Here is a 25,968-nt window from a genome sequence, read left to right on the forward strand (position 1 = left end):
TCCTTGTCTTTTCTCTTGTCTTTTCTCTTGTCTTTTTTTTTTTTTTTTATTTATTTTCTGTAGGTTATGTGAATTCTGCCGGACTTTCTGCCTTAGAAAATGAAGCCTTGATTTACAGTATAGTGGGCAATTATGCAGTCTCTCGGGGGAAGGAGACTTTATTGGCCTTCCAAGGTAGTAGCTATTAGTGAAGACTACCTAGTTAAAAGAGAGAGAAAAAAACAACACCAACAAGCGACCATATCAATATCCGCAGGCACCGAATGTCGGCGGCACCAAGAAAGGGCGGAATCTTCTTTTTAAAAAGAAGACGAGGACACGTTAAACGAAAGCTTTTCGAGGTCGAAAGCAAGACGTGATGAGAGTTGAAGAAGAAAAAGCGAGGAGGAAGTGTGAGGGTGAGGGTGGAAGTCATAGGGTGCCTTCCTAATCGGGAGGGTAGCCCAAGGCAGCGAGGCACTCCAAAACAAAAACCCTTTTGAGAATCATTCTCGAAGTATTTTCGAGAGCCATTTGGAATCATCTCCCTCAAAAGATTCGATATTTGTACTTCCACTCCATGCAATGAAATTGATGCTCCGAAGGGCAGAAGAATCCTTAACGGCCAATATCAAATTACTGAGCTACCCACCACCAAAGTACAACCTGTTTGTCCTCGGGGGAGAAATCTTTCTAAGGTTATAATGACTATCTTTTATGCAATATAACATTGTATAAAATGGCAAATCATAACCAATTGATTCTCATGAGGTAAGGAATTGCCTAAGGCTGGCTTGGTGGTCCAGTGATGGGGCACGGGACCCAAGGAGATGGAAGTGAGAGATTCCGCACTTTGGTCTTTCCTCGATCAACATTGGCTCACACACTCGATTTCGGTGAAACAGCTTGAATCTCTCTCAGCTAAGTATACCGCGCTATATACCTTGTTCGGACCCATGTCTGTCTATAAGAGGAAGGGAGTTATAGATACATTTAGCCAGCCAGTATTATTTACCATGAAAGCTCCGGCCTACTCATACAACTGGCAGCTTCCAATTGTGAGCAGAATTGTTCTTCTCCAACCAATTTCGTTGTCATATTTTGCGGCATTTTAGGAAGAGCTGGCCATATTTCCCGTCCTCCTTGTTGTTCTTCCTTCTTTCGGTGCTGGAAAAGAATCTCCTTCACACTGTTTTGGAAGTAGATTGGGCCCTATAATTTTCCTTACTTCAACATTGGATCCCTCACAATAAGATGCGATACATACCTTCTCCTTTTTTGGATGAAGCTCTCCATTAACAAAGACTCCGCCGTCTAGGTTGCGCTGCGCTCCAACGCATAACTCTTTGTCCTCATCCAGTACTTGTCGGTAGAATGCATTGATGGCTTCAAACTCAGCATCAGTAGCATCCTTATGACGATAGACTTCGTTTTCAACTTTGCTCGTGGTGGCAGTGACGGGAATCATTCGCTGAATGTAGAAGAATTTGTCACTGGAGAGTTAGCCAGAAGATCTTCTCCAGGCGACGAAGAATACTTACGTGACGGTGATTGATGTTGTGGGGAAGAAATATGTGATCGCCCGTTTGAACTGAGAGCCGGCCTGTTCTTTGTTGAAAATGTGATGCTCCATATAGGATGCATTAGGTTCCACTCGATATCGAGGAAGATCTGATACACCACTGATGAGTGGGTGCGAAGTCGCACAATGATAACACTCGTTGTAGTTCTCAATCACCCCCTTCCAATTCGCATCAATATTCATTTCCCAGTAATGGTCAAATTTATAATCCCCCGAGAAATCAAAGTCTTGCATCCGCGGCTGCTCATCAATTCTTTGGTACTCATCGTCCCACTTCACATCAGGATCACCCGCCTGCAGATTGGCCCAAACAAAACCAGCCTTGTCGACATGAACATGAATTGGAAGAAGCCCATGGTGACTTTTGTCAAACTCTGGAACTGTTTCAAAGCGGGGTGCTTTCGATAGATTTCCCTTCAACCCGTATGACCACCCGTGATATTTGCAGCTAAGAATCGAAGTGGTGCCGGACTGCTGCGAAACGACGGGGAATGCACGGTGTCGACAGATATTGTGAAAGCCATTTATATCACCATCGCGGTCTCGAATGAGGAAGAACGAAAAATTTGCAATCGTGAACGAGAGGTAGTCGCCTTGTTTTTTTAAGCGGCTCGAGTGGCTGAGGAGAAGCCACCGTTTGGAAAAGATCGCTCGGCGTTCTAACTGATACATCGCCTCCGAACGATACCATGATGCAGGAATACCGCGAGGCGGTTCATGCTGGGGGAATTTAGAAGAGTAGCCCAGTAGTCGCCACATTTCGCAAGAAGGTTTGCACGGATATTAGAATAGGAGGGCTGGTCACTAGAAGGCTGCGATGGCAGAATCCATTGGGGCATTCATATAGAGCCGAACTCGAGCGGGGATTCATTCTCTTCGACATAAACAAGAGGATAAGGAAGCGGGGAAATGTTTTAGTTGCTAGCTATTCCTATCGTGTTGAATGAGCAAAGATGGGGTAAGTGGGGGTTAACCCGATAAGCTGGATAGTATAGCTCGGCTTTTCGGAAATTCGGGACTAGATACTCTCTACAACACTTTCAATTTCGAGTAGCTAGTTACAGCCGAGATTCTATCACTGTGCCTTCACCATGCATGATCCCCCAGTAGCGATCGACATCTGAAATGTGGTCATAGCCTAACAGTTTGGGCGCCAAGCCTGGATCTCTCCAGGCTAAAGCTTCACCTTCAGGCGTAGGCACCATCTGCATTTTACGGTCTCTCTCCTGCTGCTCTGGTCCGTCGTGCAGGTGATAAAGATATTGCTGGATGTTCCCTCGCTCAACTACCATCTTTGTCCTCTCCTTGCGGCACTGCTGGAAAACGGCCAAGGCGTGCTTCTTCGCGTCCAAGAATTCGCTCGAAGCTTTTGTGATCGTCGGGGAGTCGGGGAGGCGAGAGAGGCATTCACCAAGCACTGCCCCATCCTCAAAAGCCATTCCAGCTCCCGAAGCTAGGTATGGTAGCGTTGCATGTACAGCATCACCCAGCATTATCCATGAACCCGAGGGGTGCGCCCAGTCGAAATCGCCGAACCTAATAGAAAGTCTCCATTTTTGAACAGATTGGCAAAGCTTGAGCAACTTCTGAATTCTGCTGTCATCAGCACCTTTCACTTGATAAATTCTTAGGCATAGCACATACCGTGGGTCCCAACCCTGGAACAAGGCACACATTTCATCTACGTTACCCTCGACAGTGGATGCGAGAGACTCCTCGGGAATATCATCTGGCACGAGTAGAACCATGTTGAACAGTTCACCTCCGCGGAGGACATAGTTAACTAGTTTCGTTAGACGGCACAGAGGACGGCTTAGAATAAGACATACCGGCATGTGCGTCTGGCCCCAACCAGTAATTCACTTGTGGCTCATTTACGAAGCATGCCAACTCGGGGTCTTTACGCATCTCATTGGTAGACAGCAAAAGGCGATACGCAAGGTCCCCTGTTTTCACAGGAGGATCGCTTTCACCGCGAAGCTGTTCCGTCAACTTTCCGAATATTCCATCTGCGCCGATGAGGAGATCGCCTTCCCATTCACGTCCATCTGCTGCAATTGCGGTTGATGTTGCCCCGTCGGCGCTCACAAGAACCTGTTCGATACGCGCGCCGCACGTCACTTGCACACCAAGCTCTAAAGCTCTCTCGACTAGACAACGTTGAAGGTCCGCCCGATGGAAATCTCGATACCAAGTGCCCGGATAATTGCTTTCGGATTGGTGAAAGTCTAGGAACGAGATTTTGTTGCCTTTCCAACCGAGAAAGTTGCATACGCTAGGGATAGTCATATGGGGGGTCAAGGCCTTTTCCAGACCCCAATGCTGCAGCACGCGAGAGCTGTTTGGCAAGACCTGAATCCCAGCTCCGACCTCTTTGATCTCCTGGGCGCTTTCGAGAACGTGAACTGCGTGTCCAGCAAGAGCGCAGCTAATAGCTGATCCAAGGCCAGCAAGACCCGCACCAACGATGAGTATCTGGAGCTTGCATGACTCGAAGCGAATTTGCTGCTGCTTGACATGAATTCGAGGGGCCATCGTGATCTGTGGATGATCGTGTACCAGGTAAGTGTAATGCGGGGTGCGTATTGGAGACGCCATTCACAATCGCTGCCACGGCATTGGGGTATTTATGATAGCTATGATTTCTACGGGACCCCAAAGATGGGGGTTAGTCCAATATCTCAAAAAATTACTATATTTTAGGGACAAAAAGCCATCCACTTGTGTATTGCAAAGCGATAAACAAATTTCTCTCTTGGCTAATTCGTACATTGTGCATCATGTCCAAAGTAAGCTGCTCCCTTCAAGTAATTCGAGTGACCACGCTGACTTGTTAGTTCTCTCTCCAAGGCCGAACTGCGCTAGTGACCGGAGGCGCCCGAGGCTGTGGGTTGGCCTTTGCTCGTGGTTTAGCAGAGGCAGGGGCGAACGTAGCTATTTTCGACGTCATAGATCCGGACGCTACATTCGAGAATATTGCGAAAGATTTTGGTATTCGCACAGCCTTTTACAAGTCAGTGTTTGTTTCCAGTACGAGGGCCAATTGCTGACGCCTTTGAAGAGTCGATGTTTCCTCACAGGAATCTCTTGAACATGGCTTCGCGGAATTCCAAAAAGACTTTGACAACGCCATTGATATCTGTGTCCCTTGCGCGGGGATTAATCGTCACCTCCCTTTCTTAGAATTCACCTACAAGGAGCATCACGATTTGGTATCCATTAATGTACTCGGGCTATACTTCACTGCCCAGCTTGCGGCAAAACAAATGATAGCCAATGGTACTAAGCATGGAAGCATCGTGCTAGTAGCCAGTATGGCCAGTCATATTGCAGTGCGCAGCCAACTATGCAGTGCCTATTGTGGAACCAAAGGTGCTGTCCGCTCTATGTGCCCTGCCATTGCGAAAGAATTAGCTGAATATGTGAGCATTGTGGTGATGAGAGGAATAAACTGCTTCTAACGAACCGAACATAGGGTATCCGAGTCAATTCCGTCTCCCCTGGGTATGTGCGAACGGAAATGACCGCTGCTGTAAGTTCCACAAGAAATCAACTCTGTTCCAGGGCTGCTAGCTAATTGTCAGTTCTCCCACCTGATTCCTAGCTGGGAAGCAGATGCAATGAACGGGCGTATCGCCGAGCCCGAGGATATCATGGGGGCATGTGTCTTCCTCGCAAGTGATGCCAGTGCGTACATGACAGGGCAGGATATCGTTGTAGATGGGGGAGTCACCCGATGGTAGAAGATATCGCAAGAGTGGGGGTTGGGTTGGTTCCCCGCATGCTGCAGCATGCATCCATTTTTATGATATAGGTGTGCATGTGAATCATAGGAATGGAAAATCTTGCATGAATTTGTTCTATCTTCAGAATACATCCAAATTGGCAAAAATGGCTCCTGGTGCGATCTATGAAGGACATGTTGGTGGCCCTGTCGATTCAACGACCACGGTTGTTGTGGTTGGGGCAGGCCCATCAGGATTGATGCTAGCGTAAGTGGACATGGAATTGACTATGAACGTTCGACTCACCACATCCAAGATGCAACCTTGCCCGCTTCGGTATCGGTGTTAAAATTCTGGATGATCGCCCAAACAAGACCTCCACTGGAAAAGCGGACGGTATGCAACCGAAAACCATTGAGACTTTCAAACAAATGCGACTCGCCGAGCCCTTGTTGAAAAATGCAGCTCGTGTGTACGACATCTCATTCTGGGTGAGTCTATTCGACTCGTGCGATATTGCATCATATTGACAGAAATTAGCAATCAACAGCAGACGAACCACTCCAACGGACCGGTCGCCAAACACACTACCCCGACCACCTTGTCGGCGCCTCTGACCCTTATATCCTTCTTGCACATCAGGGCATGGTTGAGGAGGTTCTGATTGATGACATGGAATCCAGGGGTCTCTTCGTGACGCGGAACAGCAGATTTACCAGTTGCGCTCGCGTGCCTGGTACTGGACAGCTGGATATAACATATCAGGATATATCAACGAATACCATCCAAAAGATCCGCGCAGACTATCTGGTTGGATGTGATGGTGCCCGCTCCAAAGTTCGAACATTTATCCCTGATGCTGATCTAGAGGGTGAAATGACGAACGCGTCATGGGGTGTGCTGGATGGTGAGTTCGAGCGACATCATTTGGGAATAAAAATATTAACCAGGAGACAGGCGTCATTGACACCGATTTTCCCGACCTGTGGAGCAAGGTTGCAGTTCGTTCTCATGTTGCTGGCTCCATTCTTTGGATTCCTAGAGAGAGAAACATGACTCGACTCTATGTTCAACTGAGTTTCACGGATGGCGAAAGAGTGGATAAAACGAAAGCTACGCCGGAATATGTCATGCAGCGAGCTCGTGAGGCAATGCACCCATTCAAATTGGAGTGGAAGACAGTTGAATGGTTCGGCAACTATGTCGTTGGCCAACGCGTCGCCAAACAATTCATGGATTCAGAGGCTCGAATCTTGATCGCCGGTGATGTATGGCCTTGTGTCTCGCTTGTACGAGAGATTGAATACTGATTATATCTAGGCTGGCCACTGCCATTCAGCTCTGGCTGCCCAAGGAGCCAATACAAGTATGCATGATAGCTTCAATCTGGCATGGAAGCTAAACCTTGTGATTCGGGGACTGGCAAAGCGAGCACTTTTATTCACCTACGAAGAGGAGCGTCAGAAGATAGCTTATGACCTCATCAGATTCGATGCTGAACATTGCAAAGCATTCTCACAAGGCGAGGCTGCGCTTGCAAGGAACTTCGATGAAAACATCCGCTTCATCTCAGGTATAGGAGCAGAATACTCCGCAGGTATTCTAACCCGACACAACCAAAATATCACAACCAAGCTGCAGCCTGGTGCATTACAGCTTCCAGGGAAGGTGACTCGGTTTATCGACGCTAACCCTGTGGATATTCAACTCGACATACCGATGTTGAGCCAATTCCGACTGTTTTTCTTCCTTCCGAGCGTTCCGAGAGCAAAGGAGTTCTTGGCAAGCATTTGCGATACTCTCACTAGCCCTGCCAGTACTTTGGGACAAGCATCATCGAGGGCCCTGCAATCTTATACCAAGAATTCATTAGGGGAGACTTTGTCCGATGAGTTTGTACAGCCCCAAAGATATACATCGACGTCCACTGTTTTCACGGTTGCCATGATTACGCAATCTCCAAAGAGTACTTTTGAAATTGCAGATTTGCCAAAGCTTCTCCAAGACAGTCGTTGGACCCTATACCTGGATAATACTGACACCCCTCGGTGTACTGAGAAGTGGTTTGGAATTCTGGGAGAAGACGATGTCGGGGTCGCAATTATTCGTCCGGACGGATATATCGGGAGCATTGATATTTGGGACTTGAGTGCTTCAAAAGCGGTCGAGATGTGGATAGAAGAGTATTTTGCACCTTTTATGTAACCTATATTTGCCATTCTAGTGACAATATATCGTTTGTTGCGCTAAAGATGTGTTTTCCTTTGATCTCGTAGAAACCAAGTAACTACCAAAATCATCGTTGAATGGCTACACGACTTGTACTTTTCATAGCCCAATCAACTTTGTATACCTATTCTTAAAAAAATTCTCCTCGATTGTTGTGTCGACCGTCTCCTCATGCTCAGACTCCACCTGATGCAGGCGAGAGTGGGGGAGGGGGAATGAGCTCCCAGGGGTGGGCATTTATGGTGGGGGTGACCTCCAACTTTCAGATCACTGGCTTGATAAAGCAAAGGAACAATTTTTTATCCCACTATTGTCCCACCTTTTATGGAAATCAACAATGGGATGTTTCTGATGTTGTTTTGTTATATAACCATAGCTTGATTATCCGGTACAGGAAAAAGTATTGCAAACCAGCACTTCCATCACAATAATGGGATCAGTCGACGTTGTTGGACCACTTTTCCAGCCTTTGCGCGTGGGTGCTTTATCTTTAAACCACCGCGTTGTTCTGGCCCCTCTTACTCGTATGCGATCAACAAAGGAGTCAGATGGAGTTTATGTACCCAATGATCTCAATGTCGAATACTATTCTCAGCGCGCTTCGCCTGGGGGTCTGATGCTTACAGAGGCAACTCCGATTAGTCGATTGGTGCGTATCTAGTTCTTCGTTTCTTCGAACGGTCTTGCTAATAAAACAGGCCGCTGGGTATCCCGGTGTCCCTGGCATCTTCACTGCCTCTCAAATCGCTGGTTGGAAAAAAGTCACCGATGCGGTACACGCTAAGGGAGGATATATATACCTCCAACTCTGGCATGTTGGTAGAGCAACTGTTCCGTCTTTTCTAGACGGGAATCAAGTCTTGGGCGCCAGCGATATTCCAATCATTGGGAAGGCACTTGATGGTTCTGAGTATGCTGCTGCTCCTCCACGGCCTATGACCGTGGAGGAAATTCATGATACCGTGAAAGAATACGCAGCTGCTTCGAAGAGGGCAATTGAGGCCGGATTCGATGGAGTTGAGGTTCATGGTGCGACGTCTGTTTCCAAAAAAGGGCTTAAATTAACGTAGCTAACGAAAACTGCTTATTAGGCGCGAACGGATATCTGCTCGACCAATTCCTTCATGACAATGTCAACACCCGAACAGACGAATACGGCGGTTCCATCGAGAACCGTTCTCGAATTGTGCTCGAGGTGCTCCAGGCAGTCTCTGAAGTCATTGGCGCAGACCACGTAGGGATTCGCCTGTCACCATACAATTATTTCCAGGACACTCGCGATTCTAATCCAAATGTCCACTGGCTCTCTCTATGCTCGCAGATTGCCAACCTGCCTGCGGAATTCCGCCCAGGCTATGTGCATATGGTAGAACCCCGCTTCGACGAGAATTTGGATGAGAGAGCAAAAATCGATTCGCTGGCTGCAGAGAAGCCCTCGTTGGACATATTCCGACCGACTCTCAAGAAGGGTGGCATCAAACTCCTGGCGGCTGGGAACTTTAATGCTGATAATGCAGGCCCAAAGCTTATTGAAGATGGGGCAGATGCTGTTGTCTTTGGCCGGTGGTTCCTTGCTAACCCGGACTTGCCCCAACGATTGAAGGAAGGACTGCCGCTGAACCCATACGACCGTTCGACCTTTTATGGAGCCGAACCCCCTCAGAAGGGCTACACGGATTACCCTTTTTACAGTAAATAAAGATGGGATGAAAACCAAATCTGAATCCATTTCACTATTAACACGTAATGTTGCATGATGTTGTTACTCAAACCACAAGGGTGTCAGTTTGCATAATGAGGATGGCTCATGCTATACTCTGTACTCTGTAGTACAACTAAAGTTTTGAAAAATTTTCTCAATTATGTTTTAAAAAAAGAAAAAGAAAGTCCAAGCGTGTGTTTATTTAGGCCATTTCTTTTATCAACGCAGGGAAGGCTAACACAGACAGACCCGATTTGTCGTGCGACTAACAAGGGGCCTAGGACAAGGCGACGAGTACCTTCATTGCGTCATGCACGACAGCCCAGCGAACGGTCGCTAACTGAGCAGCCATTGCTGCTGCCAGAGGCTTGGGGTCATATTTCCCAGACAATGCAGCAAGCTCTGTAGTACTGGGACAGTTTGTAACCATTACTATGAGTGATGAAAGATCTGCAGCGATTCTACCCTCCGATGAGGAAAGTTCGATGCCACGATGGAATACCCAGCACGTCAATGTTGCCAGGTACAAACACCATGGGAAGTGAAAAGCATCTGTTTGGTCCCAGTCATGGAGACTCAAAACTGCATCCTGCAATAGATGAGATGCATGTCTAGCGGCGACTGAAGACGAAGCCGAGTCTTCATGAAGCCAGCGGAGGATATTTCGTTGCGACCTAGATTGGTCTGCGGGAGTGACCGTTCGACTCAGAATCTGATGGGCTCCGGCGACAATTTGTAGGTCCAGAACTTCCACATTCAATGCCAGACAAGCCGCGTGATAAAGAGCGTGCGCAGCCATTTTGAGCCCCGTAAAGTGTCTGTGATCTGCCGTTTGAGCCAGCTTCATAGCGAGACAATCCGCGTCAAAATCAACTTTCCACAAATCGTACGATCGACTCATCCGAGGGGTCCAAGCTCCAACTTTTTCAGGTGTCTCTGACCGCAGAGTGGTTTGATCACGACGCTTCAAATCGGCAGAGACAGACATTAGACCATGAAGAATGATTGTGCGGGCAAACACATTGAGATCTCGAGGTCGAGAGACAGCGCCAGGGGTGATGTAACTCTTGAGAACCGCCAGGAAGGACCTGTTTGTCTCGCGAATAGCCGTACGTGCCCATTCCCGAGCAGTTGCGGCTTCCCATGCTATAGCACTACAAGGTAGACATGACCTGAGTTCGAACGCAGACATGCAGAGTGATTGAGAAAACAAAACGGCGTGCTGAGTGTCCCACATGAAACAATGCATAGCTAGACGCTTCCGCTGCTCCTCATCCATGGCTTGCCGCCATGCCTGCTCCAAATCCTCCGATCGAGCCAGATGCGATGAGTCTTGGATACTGCAGGAATTGCTACGGCGTATAAGCTTGATGAGAACACAGTGAAATAGCTGGGCCCGTTCCCGCTGTTTGGGACCGGCTCTCATTTTACCAAAGCAGTCAATCAAGAGCATCGTCTGTAGAACCCAAAGATCGGGCTGCGGGGAGAAATCTTGATGACACAAGAGTTGGTTTCGAAGCTTGTCATGTATTCCGACAGCCAGCTGGTGGGCTTCGCGAGTGCTATAAGTAGCGCCCATGAACAGAACAGCCGCAAGGAAGACTGGGTCAATGAGGTCTGGATTGAAGGTCGCCTCATGAATAAGTGGATATGTGACATTGAAACGAGTAAAGAAAAGATCGCAATAGCCTTGTAGGGCACCCAAAGTAAGAAGTGGCGAGTCCAAAGTCATTGGTTGACCATCGATTCCCATGGGTGATGCTTGCGCAACAACAGAGATTATTCCTCGACGGGAGATCTCGGAGAGACGCGGTAGACGTGGTGGTGGATTTGACCCAAAAAAGGAAGATCCAGACATCCAGTCCATCTCTAGTAGGTCTGGTGTCACTGAAGACATTGTCTCCTGTGGCGTCTGGCCCTTGTTTATCATTTGCGCTACCTCTAGTAGCGCCGATGGGCCATCATATTTGTTCACCCCCTGGCTATACCCGTCGCTCAGCATATCTGGAAAAGGTTCAGCGTCGAATCCAAGGGGAAAGTTGACGTGGTGGAATGCATCATCCAGGGACGCGACATCAAACAGCCAATTGTAGTTACAAGTCGCTGCGAATGGGAGATTAAAATCGGTCGCTAGATCTGGTCAGAAAAGAAATCCAATGTGTTTGAGTCACAACAAATTCCATACCGGTGTCCATGCCAAAGAAATCACCCATTTCATTTTGGCCAACGTTGAAGGAGCCATCAGCAGCATCAAACTGACCAGGGACCGGCTCAACGTACGGCTCAAAAGGACCTCCTGTCATCATAGGCGCTAAGAATGGATCATTTTCGTCGATTGATAGTGAGCTCGGATCTGTGCCCGAAATTGGTGGCGATATGGGCGCCTCGTCTTCTCCAATTGGGCCTTGATCAGAGCTAGAACATGATATTGTTGAACGTGCTGCCGATCGAATCTCTCGCTGTGACGGTCGAACAATAATAGTCCCATCACGAGCTCGGCGCGTTCTTTTCCGCGTTTTTAAAACGCCCATTCCTGGACCTCCTGATTCTTCGTCCCGTTTGTCATGGCGTACCATGTGTCGGGCTAAGAGGTCTGGGCGCTGGAAGTGAACCGAGCATCGTTGGCAAGTGAATCCGTTTCGCGGTTGTTCGTGGTTGAGCGCGTGTCTTCGTAAATGCTCCCCGCGGGAGAAGCTCTTCCCACAGCCAATGTAATCGCAAACGTGGGGTTTCATGATGCTTAAACTACAAGAAAAAGAGGAGCAAAGAGAATGAGAGTTTCCCCATAGCAAAGTGGCCTCTGGGCAATAATAATACAAACTATCGGAGTATTGGCCGATGTCAGCTACTGATAAGGATGCGGGGAATAGCTTGCGGATGATTGGTGCCCATTTACAGCCTGTACATATTGCCTATCTGTGGTGCTATTGGTCGTCACCAATCACACCGCATCTAAAGGGGAGCAAGAGAGCGAGATGTGGAGAAAATGTTGTACAACTATGTACTATAGCACAATCGAGGTCAGTATCCAGCCGCGGGAAATTGGAGGTGGCACTTTTCCATGTATAGAGAGGTAACACAGGCTGACTTGGAATTAATCATATAATCAGAGTATTAGGATGAAAAAGAAATCAGCGCGAGATGTTGATAGAAAAAAGATGAGAAAAAAGATGAGACTAATTTTGTTTAAGATCGCATTTCCCATACTATTTAGCAACAGATTACAAAAATCGTAGGGGAGATACCCAGAGGGTAAATAAAAAGATGGCCATTCGGCGGTCGGAAGATGGACCTCAGAATCAGGATTATTAAGTGTATACGGCCAGACAGATAACTAACTAAATCACACAGTCCTAACCACTGACTACAGAAAGTACCTCCATTCCGGACTCTGATTGCCATCTTTCACTTCACTAGTGTTAACCTGGTCTTCTCGTACCCTCAGCCCTTGGTTTCGGTCGCGCCGCCGATTTTCAAGTCGCATATAGAACCCTAATCCTACCACAAACAAGATACAGACCACATTACAGCAGCAGGTTGCGACCAATGTAGGTATATACCTATTTAAATAGTGAGTAAGTTATGGTGGCTGTACACTGAAGCCCGGCGTGACCTACTTTGGCGCGTATTGCGTGCGAAACGTCGCAGCGCTCAAGATGCCGGCTAAATTTCCCAAGCCCACGAAGAAACCGGTATTGGCAGCGCGAGAGTTTTCGTGAACATTGTTATTGTTATGCCAAGCATGAACAAGACACGAGGGTATGTAAGCCCCGGAGGCGATTAAGAAACAGGCAAAATATGCCGTTCCTTTATTGTGGAGGACATCTATAGCAGCCAAGATGACCATACCAACTAGTGACATGGTCAATGAAAACACAATGTGAAATGTCCTCTCGCGAAAATAGTCCGATGACTTGGCAACGCAAAGCAGAACAACTGCGCCAACCAAATTTGGTGCGACAGTCCACAGATTCGTTTTGACAACAGAGTAGCCGAGACGTTGTACGATCTGCTCTTGTTAGACCTTTGATTCGAATATATGCCAATGAAAGACCTACCAAAGGGAAGAAGTTCATCGCGGTCGCATAAGCGACTGGGTAGGTGAAGGTAATAATACACCAGATTAGGAACTTCCAATCATTCCAAGACCGGAAACAGGCCTTGAGGTTGAACTTTGTTGCGACTTCAGAGGACGAGTCTCGAAGTAAACGGACCGTTGCCGCCTCTTTTTCTCTTTCGTTGAGGAACCAGGCCTTTTGCGGACTATCTGGTAAGATGAAGAACCCTAGGATTCCAACGAGGAAAGTCATACTCCCCTCGATGATAAAAAGCCATTGCCACCCCTTGACGACGGGACTGTCGATTTTAAAGACCCCGAAAGAGATGAGTCCACTGAAAGCCGAGGCCAGAACTGCAAATGATTGCATGATGGCTAGGCGGAATCCCATCTCTCCTCGGGTGTAGAAAAGAGTCAAGTAGAAAGTGGCTCCGGCAAAAAATCCTGCTTCAAAGACACCGAGAATTATTCGAATCGCAAGCAAGGAATTGAAGCCTTTAGCTGCACATTGGCAGAGAGCAAGTATGCCCCAAACAATCGACACTATTTGAGGTCAGGAAGTAAGTGCTGCTCCAAGGTTTCCCGAAGTATGTGAACCTACTGAATGATAGCATGTAACGACCGGAATAACGCTTGATCAACAAATTCCATGGCAGATCGAATAACCCAAATGGAATGTAAAACAGCAAAATGAGGAGTGAATAGTCATTCCCCTTAAAGTGCAAATCTTTTTCGAGGCCATCCGTTTTGGCATTTGCTAAATTGCTCTGGTTTCGTCAGTATGGAGCGTGTGATGAGGGAATGTAATACCCTACTCTATCCATACAATCGAAGAAGTACATCTGTATTGCTTAGCTCAGGAAGCTCAACCCCTTCAGCTCATCGCGATAGTTCTCACCAGACACAGCATGGGTAAAACCCAAAAATCCACTTTCCTGACGTATTGCCTTTCTGCTTCGGGGTCTGAAGAGGCAACTTGCCGCCCCATATTGACTTCATCATCCATTGTTTTATTGATCATAGAAAATTCGATTTCTCCAGGCATTTTGGGCAAAAAATTGTTGTTTTTGCTTTTTCCTCCAGCATTATTCAGGATAGGTGGCCCCTATTAACCGCTCTTATAGCTGCCATAAAAACATTTTGTTGGTAACACTACGACGAGCTCTCAATTGTCACTTGATATTATTTAGAGTTACAGATACCATTTCTACACACAGCCAATTATCGACTCTTGAGATAACAACCCCTGTCGTGCCGCGATCCCCGCAGTTGGGGCTTATCACAAAGACGGGATGAATGACCCCCATCCTCCTTGCAAAACCCCCACCCTTCGCCTATGCCATCAAGAAGCGTTCATCAATGATCCAGCTTCGGCATTCTTGCCGATTTTTGGGGTCGATGAGGGGATGGTGAAAATGAATTTAGCATGATATATTCGAGTGGCCCGGGGTGCATTATCAAGGAGTTTGAACACCAGAAACAACCACGACAATACAATTGAACTAGCAAAATGTCCGCACCTACTGCACCCCCCATTCTAGACTTTGCCGCATTTTACGGCAGTGACGTCGATGCAAAGGAAAAGCTGGTAGAGGATGTTAGAAAGTGTTGCCTGCGCAATGGGTTCTTCCAGATTACTGGGCACCGCGTGAAGCTCGACTTACAGAAACGCGTCATGAAATGTTCCCAACGATTCTTTGACCTCCCTTTGGACGAGAAATTGCAAATTGACAAAAGTATGTGCACTTTCCCAGAAATCCACGTCAATTGACTAACGCATCAGATCTCAATTCGTTCAATCGTGGTTACGAACTTCTCCGGTCGCAAATGCTCGAAGCTGGGACCGGACCCGAATTGAAGGAAGGTCTCTATATTGGCGAAGAGATTCCCGAGGATCACCCATACTTTGTGCAGAAGAAATTGAACAGTGGTCCAAATCAATGGCCGCAAACCGTCTCAGACCGAGAGGAGTTCCAGAAGACTACAATGGAATACTACCACGCCGTGTTTGAGTTGGCGAAGGACGTCCTTGGAGTGATTGCTTTAACTCTAGGCGTAGATTCTAATTTCTTCCACCCTCTCACTGACGGCGCGGTGGCGACGATGCGGTATTTACATTACCCAGCACAGCCGAAAGACGAAGACGAGAGATTGAATCGTGGAATTGGTGCTCACACTGACTTTGGCTGTGTGACTCTGCTTCTTCAAGATGAAGTGGACGGTCTTCAAGTTCTGGACGCGCCCTCTGGGCAATGGCTTGATGTTTGTGATTGGATGTCCCCATCTTTCTAATACTGCTAACATAGTTCTGTTTTATTTTCAGGTGAAACCAGTTGAAGGAGCCTACGTTGTGAACCTCGGAGATCTTTTTATGCGCATGGCGAACGACAAATATAAGTCTAACATACACCGTGTTATCAATAAGTCCGGGCAAAAAAGATACTCGATTCCGTTTTTCTTCAGCGGGAACCCTGACTACCTCTGTGAATGCCTTCCGAATTGCCGGGCACCGGGCGAGCCTGCGAAATATCCGCCTATTACTGTCCAGGATATGGTGACTGGAGCTTATAAGGAGAGTTACGGACGAGCAGAGAAATACAAAAAAGAGATTGAGAGCAAGAAGCTAGCGGTTGTACCCTCAGTTGCTGCTGTTGGCGCATAGTGGCTGGACATGGTGCATGAAATGAGCTATAGGATGTATCTTCTATTGATTTTGAATTTTGCAAACAATCAGTTGCTATTCTCGCCTAGTATAAATTGAATACTGAATGAATCATGTCAGTATCACTCACCATAATCCCGTATCAATAGGCGTAACTGGTTTAAGCTCAGCAATGCTAAGCCCGTGTTATTCCTTCTTTCGATTTCACACCAAAGGTGGGGGGTTCTAGCCAGCATATCGGCCGTTGCCCACCCTTGTTATCGTCGACTGTGGCTGTAAAAGGCTTTGTCTTATTGGCCAAATGGCATTTTCAGTATAACTACCAGCCCTCAGGCATAGTATATGAGTCGGCTTGATCTGAGCGACGAGATCAAATCCAACAAGCATTCCAAGATGGATGAAATTCGATCAAACGAGAAGCATAGGCAGCCAACTCAGGATTTGGCCACGGAAGAGGCTACTGGGAAAGTGATTGTCTTGGACGACCATGAAGTCGAACAATTCTATGGTTCTTCTACCACACAGGCCTACCGTCTCAAGTCCGAGTTGGTAGGCAAGTGCATGGAGGAAATTGGGATGGGAAAGTACGCATTCAAGGTCTCAAAAAGCAGGGTTACCACTGACATAGCCAGGTTTCAATGGAAATTATTCGTGGTGACAGGATTTGGGTGGATCGTTGACAACGTATGTCTCTTTTACTACTATCATATCCAGGGCTAATCCTTTTAGTTTGCCTCCCAAGGAATCGGCAGCGTTCAACCACCCATCGAACAAGAGTTTTCTGGTATCGTCCAAGTCAGCTACAGTTCTGTAGCATACTATGTTGGACTTATCCTCGGCGCATCCTTTTGGGGGATATCGAGTGACCTCATCGGCCGCCGCCCTGCGTTCAATTATACACTTCTCATAGCTGGGATTTTCCTCTGTGCAGTGGCTGGCTCTATGAACTTCATTGCTTTCAGTGGACTTTGGGCTGTGGTTGGCACTGCTGCAGGTGGAAATGTACCTGTCGACTCAATGATATTCTTAGAGTTCGTCCCTGGAAGGTAAGGCTCAAGTGTCAGAAGGGTCTTCTCAGTCCCATACTAATGATAGCCTAGTCATCAATATCTTCTCACTGCTCTATCTGCATGGTGGAATTTGGGTCAACTTGTTGTGTCTCTGGTTGCATGGGTCTTCTTGGCTAACTTTAGTTGCCCGACTGATGCAACACCCGCAACTTGCCTTCGTCGGGACAACATGGGCTGGTAGGTATGCCTTTGGACACTGATGATCCAACGCTAATTAGTGCTTTGTATAGGAGGTACACTATGATCACACTCGGTGCAATGTCACTTGCTTTCACATTCATCCGAATCTTTGTCTTCAAGCTTCCGGAAACCCCGCGTTTCCTCCTATCTCAGGGTCGAGATCAAGATGCCGTGGATGCTGTCAACTATGTTGCCAGACAAAACGGCAAGCCGGAGCCCTTGACCATTGGGATGCTTCGTGAGATTGATGCCAGGCTGGGCTCGGTATCCACCGAGGATGGTGGAACAACACGACTATCAACCAAGGAGATTATATCTGAGAACATGCAGGCCTTCAGAGGAGAGCACTACAGAGCCCTGTTTGCCACGAGAAAGCTTTCTAGACATACCATCATTATCTGGGGAATCTGGCTGACTGTTGGTAAGGGCAATTGGGATTGATATTTCCAAGACTGTGCTAACCATACTCTTCAGGGATCGGATACCCACTTTACTTCAACTTCCTCCCGTCATACCTAGCAACCAAATTCACTGAGAATTCTTCGCTGTACCTGACTTACCGCAATTACTGCATCACATCAGCTGTCGGGATTGTGGGCCCGCTGTCTGCTGCTGTAGCAGTGAACACAAAGCTAGGACGACGGTACATGATGGGTCTTTCGGCTGCTGTCACGGCTGTGTTCCTATTTGCATATGTGGGAGTCAACAACTCCGCCGCGAGCCTGGCATTTTCTTGCATCACAAGTCTACTGGCCAACTTTGGTACGTTCTACAGAGACATCTCGATTTCCTAGTTCCCTAGACTGACAGAAATTTGCAGAGTATGCCATCATGTATGCCTTTACCCCGGAGTCATTCCCGGCTCCACATCGTGGTACTGGAACTGGTACGGCTGCTGCCCTTCTACGACTTGGTGGTCTTCTTGCTAGTCTTATTGCGTCCCAGACAGGATTTACCAGTGCACCTATCTATGCCAGCGCAGCCCTTTGGGTAGCCGTTGGGGTTTTCTGTATTGGGCTGCCATTTGAGACCCACGGACATGACACGCTCTAGAGTATCATGTTGTTTGTATGAGTCGCGGGATTTTGGAGGACTCTCTCCTGTTGGTCTTGTTGTCAAACTTGGGAAACAGATGGGATCCTCTAAAAGGAGTACTATAGTTGGCGCAATCAATGACGGATTTCAATCGTATTCCATATTTGGCCGGGCGACTAAGAGCACAGTCAATGTGGTTTTGATGTGGAGTCTGGGAATTTAGTACCGTTATCCATCCTCGTTTGGAAGAGTGATTGAATTTCCTCACCAGCATCAAGTGAAGAGACCGTGGCCAGACCCACTACCCCCAAACCCTAGTCAACCCAAAGTCCCCTCAGAGAATATCCCCTTTCCGATAATACATCTGATTATTTAGTGTTGCCCCCATCCACGCGGCATATGCCACCCGTCACTAGCGGCGGCATATGCAAGCATGCATCGACCCCCACCCTTGTCACCTACATACCTGCAATGATGGGGGAGCCTTGATAAACATCACCAAAACTTTCCCCTCATTTACCCCTCTTAAAGCTGCAGTTTCGTCGGAGACAAAAGTTCCCCTGAATTATCCCGAGATCAACTCGCTTTGCACTCCGACACCTGTACCTCCCAGGGTAACTCGTTCAAGCATCATCATCCACGTACAATTGGTTTATCCAGTACAAGCTACAAACACGATGGGCAAGAAACGCGTTCTAGTCGGTTACGGCGTCGATATTGACGCTGTGGCTGGTTGGCTGGGCTCGTATGGTGGCGAGGACAGCGTTAGCGACATTAGTCGAGGTATGTATAGCACACATCTGCTACCATCAGTCACTTTTCGCAGTATACTCACAACAAACCAGGTCTCTGGGCCGGCCACGTAGGAACCCCGCGACTCCTCAAGCTTTTCGAGAAATACAACATCAAAGCATCCTGGTTCATCCCGGGCCATTCCCTCGAGACCTTTCCCGAGGAATGCGCCCAAGTCCGGGACGCAGGCCACGAGATCGGACTTCATGGCTACTCCCATGAGAACCCGGCTAGCATGACCAAGGAACAACAACGCGACATCCTCGACAAGACCTTCAAAATGCTAACTGATTTCTGCGGTAAGCCACCCCGCGGCATTGTCGCGCCGTGGTGGGAGGCTAGCGCGGAGATGGTCGAGCTATTGCTTGCGTATGGCATTGAGTATGATCATTCCATGTCTCATGAGGATTGTCAGATGTATTGGTTGCGCACAGGGGACTCGTGGACGAAGATTGATTATACGCAGAAGGCAGAGACATGGATGAAGCCGCTTGTACGAGGGCAGATGACTGGATTGGTTGAAATACCTGGATCTTGGTACATAGATGATCTCCCTCCGATGATGTTTATCAAGAATTCGGCCAATAGCCATGGCTGGGTTAATCCGCGGGACGTGGAGGACATCTGGAAGGTAATTTTCGACACATTCCCTTTACTATATTACGTTGCTCCGTCGAGATCCGACGCAGCATCGGGGATATTTTAAGCATGGCTGGCTGACAATACCTTATCATCTACCAGGACCACTTCGACTACTTCTACCGCGAATACGATGAATTCATCTTCCCAATGACGATCCATCCCGACGTTTCAGGCCGGCCACACGCGATTTTAATGCACGAGAGGTATGATAACCCCCATTTAGCACATCGGAGAGAGTGGGGGAAGTAGGCCGTTGGGAATAGGCCCGGGGGAAACACGAGCTAACGGGAGTCGCAGGATCATTGAGTATATCAATCAACATGAGGGGGTTGAATGGGTGACATTCGAGCAAATGTGCGACGAGTTTAAGAAGACGAATACGCCACCGCCCGGGGCATTGATGCCAGCGGCTCGTTGTGAAACATAGTACTTCGATATCTACTAGTTTATGATCGGGGAAGTGCGCCCCGAATGGGGTGGCTGCAGGGGAAAGTGATCGGGAATGGATGGCTGCTCGGTGTATATTGGGGTAGATAACCATAGGCTTTGTGAAACGTAGTACTTTGATATCTACTGGTTTATGTTCCTCACCAATCGTGTTTGTCATCTCGCTATCGTGTTCCGTAGACAGGCAATATATTGTTCTTGCTATTGTTGCTGGTGCATTATCATTCAATTTTCGAATCTGTCATATACACAATGTACTAGTACAAGTGTAAGTGTGACCCTCGCAAGATATTCCGATCGCGACGAGGGTTGCGAGGAGACATAAGACGCGAGCACTGCCTCTTGCCACCCACTGGAACATACATATCGATTCTGCAGTCGCTAGAGTATTCTAATGTATAGCAATAATTGTATGCTGAGTAAATTATGTGAGAGATAACATTTACAAGGATATTCGTCCTGTGCTCTGGTCATTATCATTATATCATTATTGTCTAGCTATGTTGTCATTTTGAGAAAAGTCCTTCCTTTCCCGACAGACCCATAAATACGATTAGGTTTGCACTTCTTTTTTTACCGATCCCTGCGGGATATACGGATTATGATTGGCTTCTGAAGCGATGAGCCTGGCACCTGTGATAGGTGGATCATTAATATTTGAACAAAGAAGAAAAGACAAAAAGCAAAAAAGGCGATGAAAAAGCCAAATCCAGGTTTTCGGTCACTGGGAAATTAGCCACTCGATCATTTAGTACTATTGTATCAAATAATTCGAAGAGGCGACATGTCCAATCTATAATCGCCAAAAAATATGTTCCTCTCATAACTAGCCGACAATGCTTCCCGAAAGACCGCCAAGAGGTACAGAACCAGCGGAAAGCCAGCGGTGACTATCCATGGGAATGGCCCAGAGCCATGTTCCCAACCCCTTTGCCTCTTACGTTGGTTCCAGGTGCTTGTTCACAGGGATTTTTTGGTTCAGACGGTTCGCTTCCAATCATGAGCCAATGCTGACATGTTCCCCGAGTCGCCCGAAAAAATAGGAACCATGTGGATCTGACGTCGGGTGCCAGACGTTATTAATGGGCTAAGAAGTGGTAGTGCTTATATCCTCGTTAGCCGACTTTGATAGAATGTCCCTCGTATTGCTGCGATGATGGCTTTATGCTGTCGCAGATTAGTTTGACATGTTCCTCGGAGGGGGGTTTGGCCGAGGATAGTTATTCAGAGGCTTTTTCGCAAGGGAGGAAGGATTGAGAGTGTTTAGAGAGCACAGAGGGACAGTGAGACTAGCTCTACTATGGCTATCGCAGGCTGGTGGCAGTACCGGACTGGTGCACAGGTCCAAGGACTAGGTACGCTGTGAGAGTCGGGAGTAAGGTTCTTATGGCGGCAGTGGCAGAGGGCCGTCCCTCGTTACGCAGCAGACCGCCGTGCGACATATCTCTTCTGGCCTTTGTTCGTCTCGCCTGGTCAGATTAGGGACGAAGAACAAAAGTACCCTAGAGCTCCAGGAGCACGGACGGCAGACAGAATGGCGATGATTTTCAACTCTTTTAGGCTTTTCCCAACGACCTGTCTCAAAAACAATCCCGTCAGCTTGACCAGGTTGAGCAAATGAGGGGGGAAATGTCATCATAAGCGTTCAACTGGGACCTCAACGGGGGAACTCCACCGGTAAGAGTCTAGACACCGCCGATCTCGCAGACGTACCCTAGTCCCCAGTACCCTAGTCCCTAGGGCTTGGGTTAGGTTCTGCTCCGGTCGCAAACGATGACGATGGGGGCTTTGTGTGTGGAAAGGGTCCTGGGGGAGGGGGAATGGAGGGGAAGAAGAGACACAGGGTAACACAACGGATCTGATATACAGCGTGGTGAAGCCATTGATATAGTCAATCATCAATGTAGATAGCCGGATAATCAACAACCTTGGACGAAGAAACTATGTAAAAGGTGCTTAAGTAACCTTCAGACTTTCCAGATTATTCTTCTTGCCTGGCGTTCCGTGGTTCTCTCCCTCCGCTACCACCGGAACACGACGGAGGGAATTTTCTTTCAGGCAAAGCGAAGATCGGCGACTGTCGCGTGGGCGACTTACAGTACGGACTCCTAGAGAGAACCCACTAAACCGTTTGGCTCCGGGGGAAGCGACTAGCTCGTTTTTCTTAGTCTCTGAATGACCAACTGTTGCTGGTGGTCTAGACGGGTCAGTTTCTTTCGCCTTCGGTGACTCGGTCCTCCTCTGCTTTCTTTGTCATTTCTCCTCCTCTCCTCTTCCTCTTCCTCTTTCTTTTTCTTTCCTTTTTTTACAACATCGTCACCACCATCATCACCCTCCTTCCTGCCCCGACATCCGCAGGGTTGCACTAGCGGGGATCTCCCTGTTGGAGAAGTCATCGCAATCCTGCCCAGCCAGCTGGCAGCTCCCCATCGACTTTCCTGTTTGGCCCACGTCTGCGCTGGCGTTCCTTTTGGCTCCCTCGCCGTGTTCATCCAGCCATTATTGGGTTGTTTCCTGACCGCCACGTCTCGTCGGGTTCCTCCTCCTCCATCAGGCCTGTCATCAGGCAATCAACCATCACGCGCCGTGACTCTTTCCCCGCCGTCGCTCATTAATTGAGCGTCCCCTCCCGCCGTTCCCTCGTCCACCTCCAATGCAATACAGAGCGACCGACCCTTATTCCCACCAGCCTCCGCGACGCCTTGCGGCCTCGCCTTTCGCGCAATGCGTAAACTGTCTCAGATCATCGACGCGCAACGAGAGTCTCTCGACGCGATCGACTCTCCCCGCCTTCCTCAATCACCTTTAACCGTGAATACCTCTGCGCCCGCCTCGCCCGCTGTTTCCCTCTTTTCAGTAGCGGGCCACAATCGCGTGTCGAGTTCGGTCTCTTCTCTGGTTCCGTCAACCGGCCTGGGAAATTCAATGGATAGCTCGAGTCGGACCCATTTGGCGGACGTCAAAGAGGAACTCTGTGCGCGAGATTCTTTAGAGGATCAATACTTCCGTATGTTGACCTGATTTGCCCTTCAATGACTCATTCCGAACCAAGACTAACAAGATGTCATTAATAGAGCACTTCGAATGTGGCATACCTACCACTGACGAGTCTTATTTCCCCATGAACCGTTCGGACAGCTACGATCTAAGCGACGCTGCTATGGACGTTCCTCACTCGCCCAAGAAGCGCCGCTCCGATAACTTGTCAATGAAGGGTGTCTCGCGAATCGGCTCCCATATGTCGACTGTCTCGTCCCGTTGGAAGTCTAAGCGCGCATCAGGGAGTCCCGAGCGTGACATCTACTCAGATGATCTGCGATCTCGCGCCAACTCTGCAGCTTCTTCCGCGCTGGCAAGTCCCATAACCACCCCTATCAGTCGAATCGACTCGCACATTCCTCCGTCTCCCGCCCAGACAATCTTTGAGGAGCGCGTCAATAGTTCAGGCTCAAAGCCAATTGATATCGCTCGCGCGAATAGCCTGAGCCAGGATGACGACGACGCCCAAAAAGCTACCACTCCGCTTCTTCCCCCATTACTGGGCGACGACCCTACGAGCATGGCCGCCTCTCGCGTGCAATCTCCGTTGCAATCGCCTTCCGTCGCAGACGTGAGCGAACCCGCGCACTATGCCATTACCTCGGATCCCCGATTCATGGCCGTGACCGGCATCCCCTCGCCACCTCTTTCCTCGAAGCCTTCCATGGCATCGATCTCTCGACCTCGCGCAAGCACGGTGCGGACGATCTCTGGGGAGCCAGCGCCCTTTGTTCTAACCGATCCCAACGATGAGTGGGCCAACAAGCTCGGACATGCCAATTTCAATATCCAGCCGGAGCCGTACGTGCCAGCCACATGTGACCTGGAAAGCTTCCACCAGCTGCGCGCAGACTGGGACATTGCTCGATGCAACTTTGCCAAGCACCTTGTCCGCACTGGCGAGCACTACGGCGTGACCTCCAACATCTACAAGCTGACCGGCGAGAAGTGGGAGTCCATTGATCGCGAGTGGCGTGCCCAGCACGAGGCCATTCTCCGTGGACTCGGCTCTGTCGATGGCGTTGCGCTCACGCTGACCCATACCGAGCTACGCCCCTGCGAACAAGTCTGCGTCCCTCGATTGCACGACAATGCCAAGTTCCCCGAGATGGGTGACGAGGACATCGTTGGGCCCATGACCGTCTCGCCGGTAGCCGAGATCGCGGGTCCATGCCGTACGAAATCGCACAAGAAGCGCACCTTCTTCCGCTTCTTTCAAGACCTAGTTGGCAGGTCTTGAAGCTCTCGCCCACATTTTCTTCTTTTATCCTTTCGCATTCTTCCCAGCGACACCACCTACGATAATGACCTATAGACTTACCGCAGCTCGCACCCAGGGATACTAGACTTTATAAAGCCAATAATCCCAGTGCCTGCTCGCACTCTCACGACTAATGCCTGTCTTTTCGTTCCGATTTTTCATGATGACTCTTACGACTCACGGTCCGGATCTGCGACTACTGCTTCTCGCACCGGCACCATGCCTTTCCTTCGTCTCCTTCGCTTCAGAGTCATTCTGTTCTTATTTTCCTGGATTCTTGTGCCGGGGATCCTGAGACCATGAATCGGAATCGTGTGTCCGGCATCCCCCGGCTTGGGTTCAAACCCGTCCATTCCTTGTTCTCACCCATATACCCACGACTATTTGCATACATCATATGTCATGAGCATTCCATAGACTTGTCCTCCATATGTTGTTTTTTTTCTTGGTTCGTTATCAATGACGAAAAAGCGCTGTCTCGTATGTATATACTACGCTCGTTGTGCTACCCATTGGTGGGGGCAGTCGAGCTCGCGCAATACACATTCATCTTTTAAATAATCTACCTTCGAACTAAAGTATCGTAAATAATACATTTCCAGAACTCCCACTCCCACTCAGGTCCCTCTTTACCGCTCTTATGTTCAATTTTTCGCTTTCGCTCCCTGCGTAAAGCTTTCTTCCAACTTTGCTTCGTTTTCCTCTTCAAAAGAAGATATCACCGTCTCTTTTTTCGTGTGGGGCCCTTGGCCGGCCTAGGGGTCTGCCGTGGCGCCTGGCCAAAGGTAAGTCTCATCCTGACCACTGCCATCCTGATCCAGGGTAATGACATTGATTCGAAAGGCAGAATAATCCCCAACAGCCAATATCAATTACTGAGCTACCCACTACCAAAGTATAAACCGTTTGTCCCTCGGGGAGAAATCATTCAAAGATCATAATGACTATCGTCTAAGCCATATACCATTAGATGAAATAATTTATACTAACATATTCCTTGTCATCCTTCAGCAATTAATTCTCATGGGGTAGGAAATTACCTAGGGCTAGTTTGGTGGTCAAGTGATGGTGCACGGGACCTAGAAGACCAAAGTGAGAGATCCCACCCTCTCGTCTTTCTTCCATCAATATTCGCTCACAGACTCGATTTCAGTGGAATAGCTTAAATCTCTATTATCTCACTATACCGCTTGACATACCTTGTTCGAAGCCATGTTTGTCTCTGAGAAAAAAAAGACTAGGTAAGCGTATCGACTGCTCCTCTAAACTAATTAGTGACAATGTTAAGCACGCTACTTCTCAGTCAGTTAATAACCCTAAGAAGCCTAGTAACACCCCTCCCGGTACCTCTTCGATGATGACTCGATCAAAAAGACGCCATAACGATCCTGGCTAATTAAGCACTTGCCGATTTGTCGACACTGATACTCGTGACGGCAATTGTTCGAATGAAGCACTAGCAGCCAGCCCGCGTGTATACGGGCTTAGTGGGGGTGCTCCAACTTTCGACACTGATCGATCTGGCTTCAGATCGAGTGATCTCTGATAGCCAGTAGAAAGGTGAAA

General features: G+C 48.4%; 11 protein-coding genes across 11 annotated transcripts; 7 read left to right on the top strand and 4 right to left on the bottom strand.

Annotated features, from left to right (window-relative positions):
* Nucleotides 1–990: 990 nt before the first annotated feature.
* On the bottom strand, nucleotides 991–2,320 carry N7496_010088 (aromatic ring-hydroxylating oxygenase subunit alpha; the record flags this gene model as incomplete). Its single annotated transcript, XM_056703001.1, has 3 exons — nucleotides 991–1,191; nucleotides 1,247–1,472; nucleotides 1,521–2,320. The coding sequence occupies 3 exons, from the start codon at nucleotides 2,318–2,320 to the stop codon at nucleotides 991–993; spliced, it is 1,227 nt and encodes a 408-aa protein (XP_056552001.1).
* A 299-nt stretch (nucleotides 2,321–2,619) lies between these two features.
* Nucleotides 2,620–4,096, bottom strand: N7496_010089 (uncharacterized protein; the record flags this gene model as incomplete). The annotated part of the gene is made up of 3 exons (XM_056703002.1): nucleotides 2,620–3,154; nucleotides 3,206–3,344; nucleotides 3,391–4,096. 3 exons carry the CDS (start codon nucleotides 4,094–4,096, stop codon nucleotides 2,620–2,622), a joined length of 1,380 nt encoding a protein of 459 aa, XP_056552002.1.
* Nucleotides 4,097–4,341: 245 nt separating this feature from the next.
* N7496_010090 (SDR family oxidoreductase) lies at nucleotides 4,342–5,304 on the top strand (the record flags this gene model as incomplete). Its single annotated transcript, XM_056703003.1, has 5 exons — nucleotides 4,342–4,350; nucleotides 4,399–4,574; nucleotides 4,623–4,983; nucleotides 5,037–5,093; nucleotides 5,146–5,304. The coding sequence occupies 5 exons, from the start codon at nucleotides 4,342–4,344 to the stop codon at nucleotides 5,302–5,304; spliced, it is 762 nt and encodes a 253-aa protein (XP_056552003.1).
* Nucleotides 5,305–5,452: 148 nt separating this feature from the next.
* Nucleotides 5,453–7,491, top strand: N7496_010091 (uncharacterized protein; the record flags this gene model as incomplete). Its single annotated transcript, XM_056703004.1, has 5 exons — nucleotides 5,453–5,553; nucleotides 5,603–5,777; nucleotides 5,827–6,193; nucleotides 6,244–6,554; nucleotides 6,607–7,491. The coding sequence occupies 5 exons, from the start codon at nucleotides 5,453–5,455 to the stop codon at nucleotides 7,489–7,491; spliced, it is 1,839 nt and encodes a 612-aa protein (XP_056552004.1).
* A 400-nt stretch (nucleotides 7,492–7,891) lies between these two features.
* Nucleotides 7,892–9,214, top strand: N7496_010092 (alkene reductase; the record flags this gene model as incomplete). The annotated part of the gene is made up of 3 exons (XM_056703005.1): nucleotides 7,892–8,164; nucleotides 8,214–8,544; nucleotides 8,607–9,214. Coding segments are annotated over 3 exons (1,212 nt in total), but the record flags the coding sequence as incomplete, so codon positions are not given.
* Nucleotides 9,215–9,494: 280 nt separating this feature from the next.
* On the bottom strand, nucleotides 9,495–11,952 carry N7496_010093 (uncharacterized protein; the record flags this gene model as incomplete). Its single annotated transcript, XM_056703006.1, has 2 exons — nucleotides 9,495–11,347; nucleotides 11,403–11,952. 2 exons carry the CDS (start codon nucleotides 11,950–11,952, stop codon nucleotides 9,495–9,497), a joined length of 2,403 nt encoding a protein of 800 aa, XP_056552006.1.
* An 878-nt stretch (nucleotides 11,953–12,830) lies between these two features.
* N7496_010094 (allantoate permease) lies at nucleotides 12,831–14,319 on the bottom strand (the record flags this gene model as incomplete). The annotated part of the gene is made up of 4 exons (XM_056703007.1): nucleotides 12,831–13,226; nucleotides 13,276–13,817; nucleotides 13,876–14,041; nucleotides 14,173–14,319. 4 exons carry the CDS (start codon nucleotides 14,317–14,319, stop codon nucleotides 12,831–12,833), a joined length of 1,251 nt encoding a protein of 416 aa, XP_056552007.1.
* A 465-nt stretch (nucleotides 14,320–14,784) lies between these two features.
* Nucleotides 14,785–15,936, top strand: encD (Fe(2+)/2-oxoglutarate-dependent oxygenase encD; the record flags this gene model as incomplete). The annotated part of the gene is made up of 3 exons (XM_056703008.1): nucleotides 14,785–15,010; nucleotides 15,058–15,536; nucleotides 15,598–15,936. The coding sequence occupies 3 exons, from the start codon at nucleotides 14,785–14,787 to the stop codon at nucleotides 15,934–15,936; spliced, it is 1,044 nt and encodes a 347-aa protein (XP_056552008.1).
* A 393-nt stretch (nucleotides 15,937–16,329) lies between these two features.
* Nucleotides 16,330–18,239, top strand: N7496_010096 (MFS transporter; the record flags this gene model as incomplete). The annotated part of the gene is made up of 7 exons (XM_056703009.1): nucleotides 16,330–16,520; nucleotides 16,569–16,620; nucleotides 16,666–16,982; nucleotides 17,037–17,183; nucleotides 17,237–17,607; nucleotides 17,661–17,948; nucleotides 18,007–18,239. 7 exons carry the CDS (start codon nucleotides 16,330–16,332, stop codon nucleotides 18,237–18,239), a joined length of 1,599 nt encoding a protein of 532 aa, XP_056552009.1.
* A 659-nt stretch (nucleotides 18,240–18,898) lies between these two features.
* N7496_010097 (polysaccharide deacetylase family protein) lies at nucleotides 18,899–20,082 on the top strand (the record flags this gene model as incomplete). Its single annotated transcript, XM_056703010.1, has 4 exons — nucleotides 18,899–19,004; nucleotides 19,067–19,644; nucleotides 19,755–19,858; nucleotides 19,953–20,082. 4 exons carry the CDS (start codon nucleotides 18,899–18,901, stop codon nucleotides 20,080–20,082), a joined length of 918 nt encoding a protein of 305 aa, XP_056552010.1.
* Nucleotides 20,083–22,826: 2,744 nt separating this feature from the next.
* On the top strand, nucleotides 22,827–24,381 carry N7496_010098 (uncharacterized protein; the record flags this gene model as incomplete). The annotated part of the gene is made up of 2 exons (XM_056703011.1): nucleotides 22,827–23,109; nucleotides 23,177–24,381. The coding sequence occupies 2 exons, from the start codon at nucleotides 22,827–22,829 to the stop codon at nucleotides 24,379–24,381; spliced, it is 1,488 nt and encodes a 495-aa protein (XP_056552011.1).
* Nucleotides 24,382–25,968: the final 1,587 nt, after the last annotated feature.

This window comes from Penicillium cataractarum (assembly GCF_028827025.1).
Source record: "Penicillium cataractarum strain IBT 29864 chromosome Unknown utg000008l, whole genome shotgun sequence".
Lineage (NCBI taxonomy): Eukaryota > Fungi > Ascomycota > Eurotiomycetes > Eurotiales > Aspergillaceae > Penicillium > Penicillium cataractarum.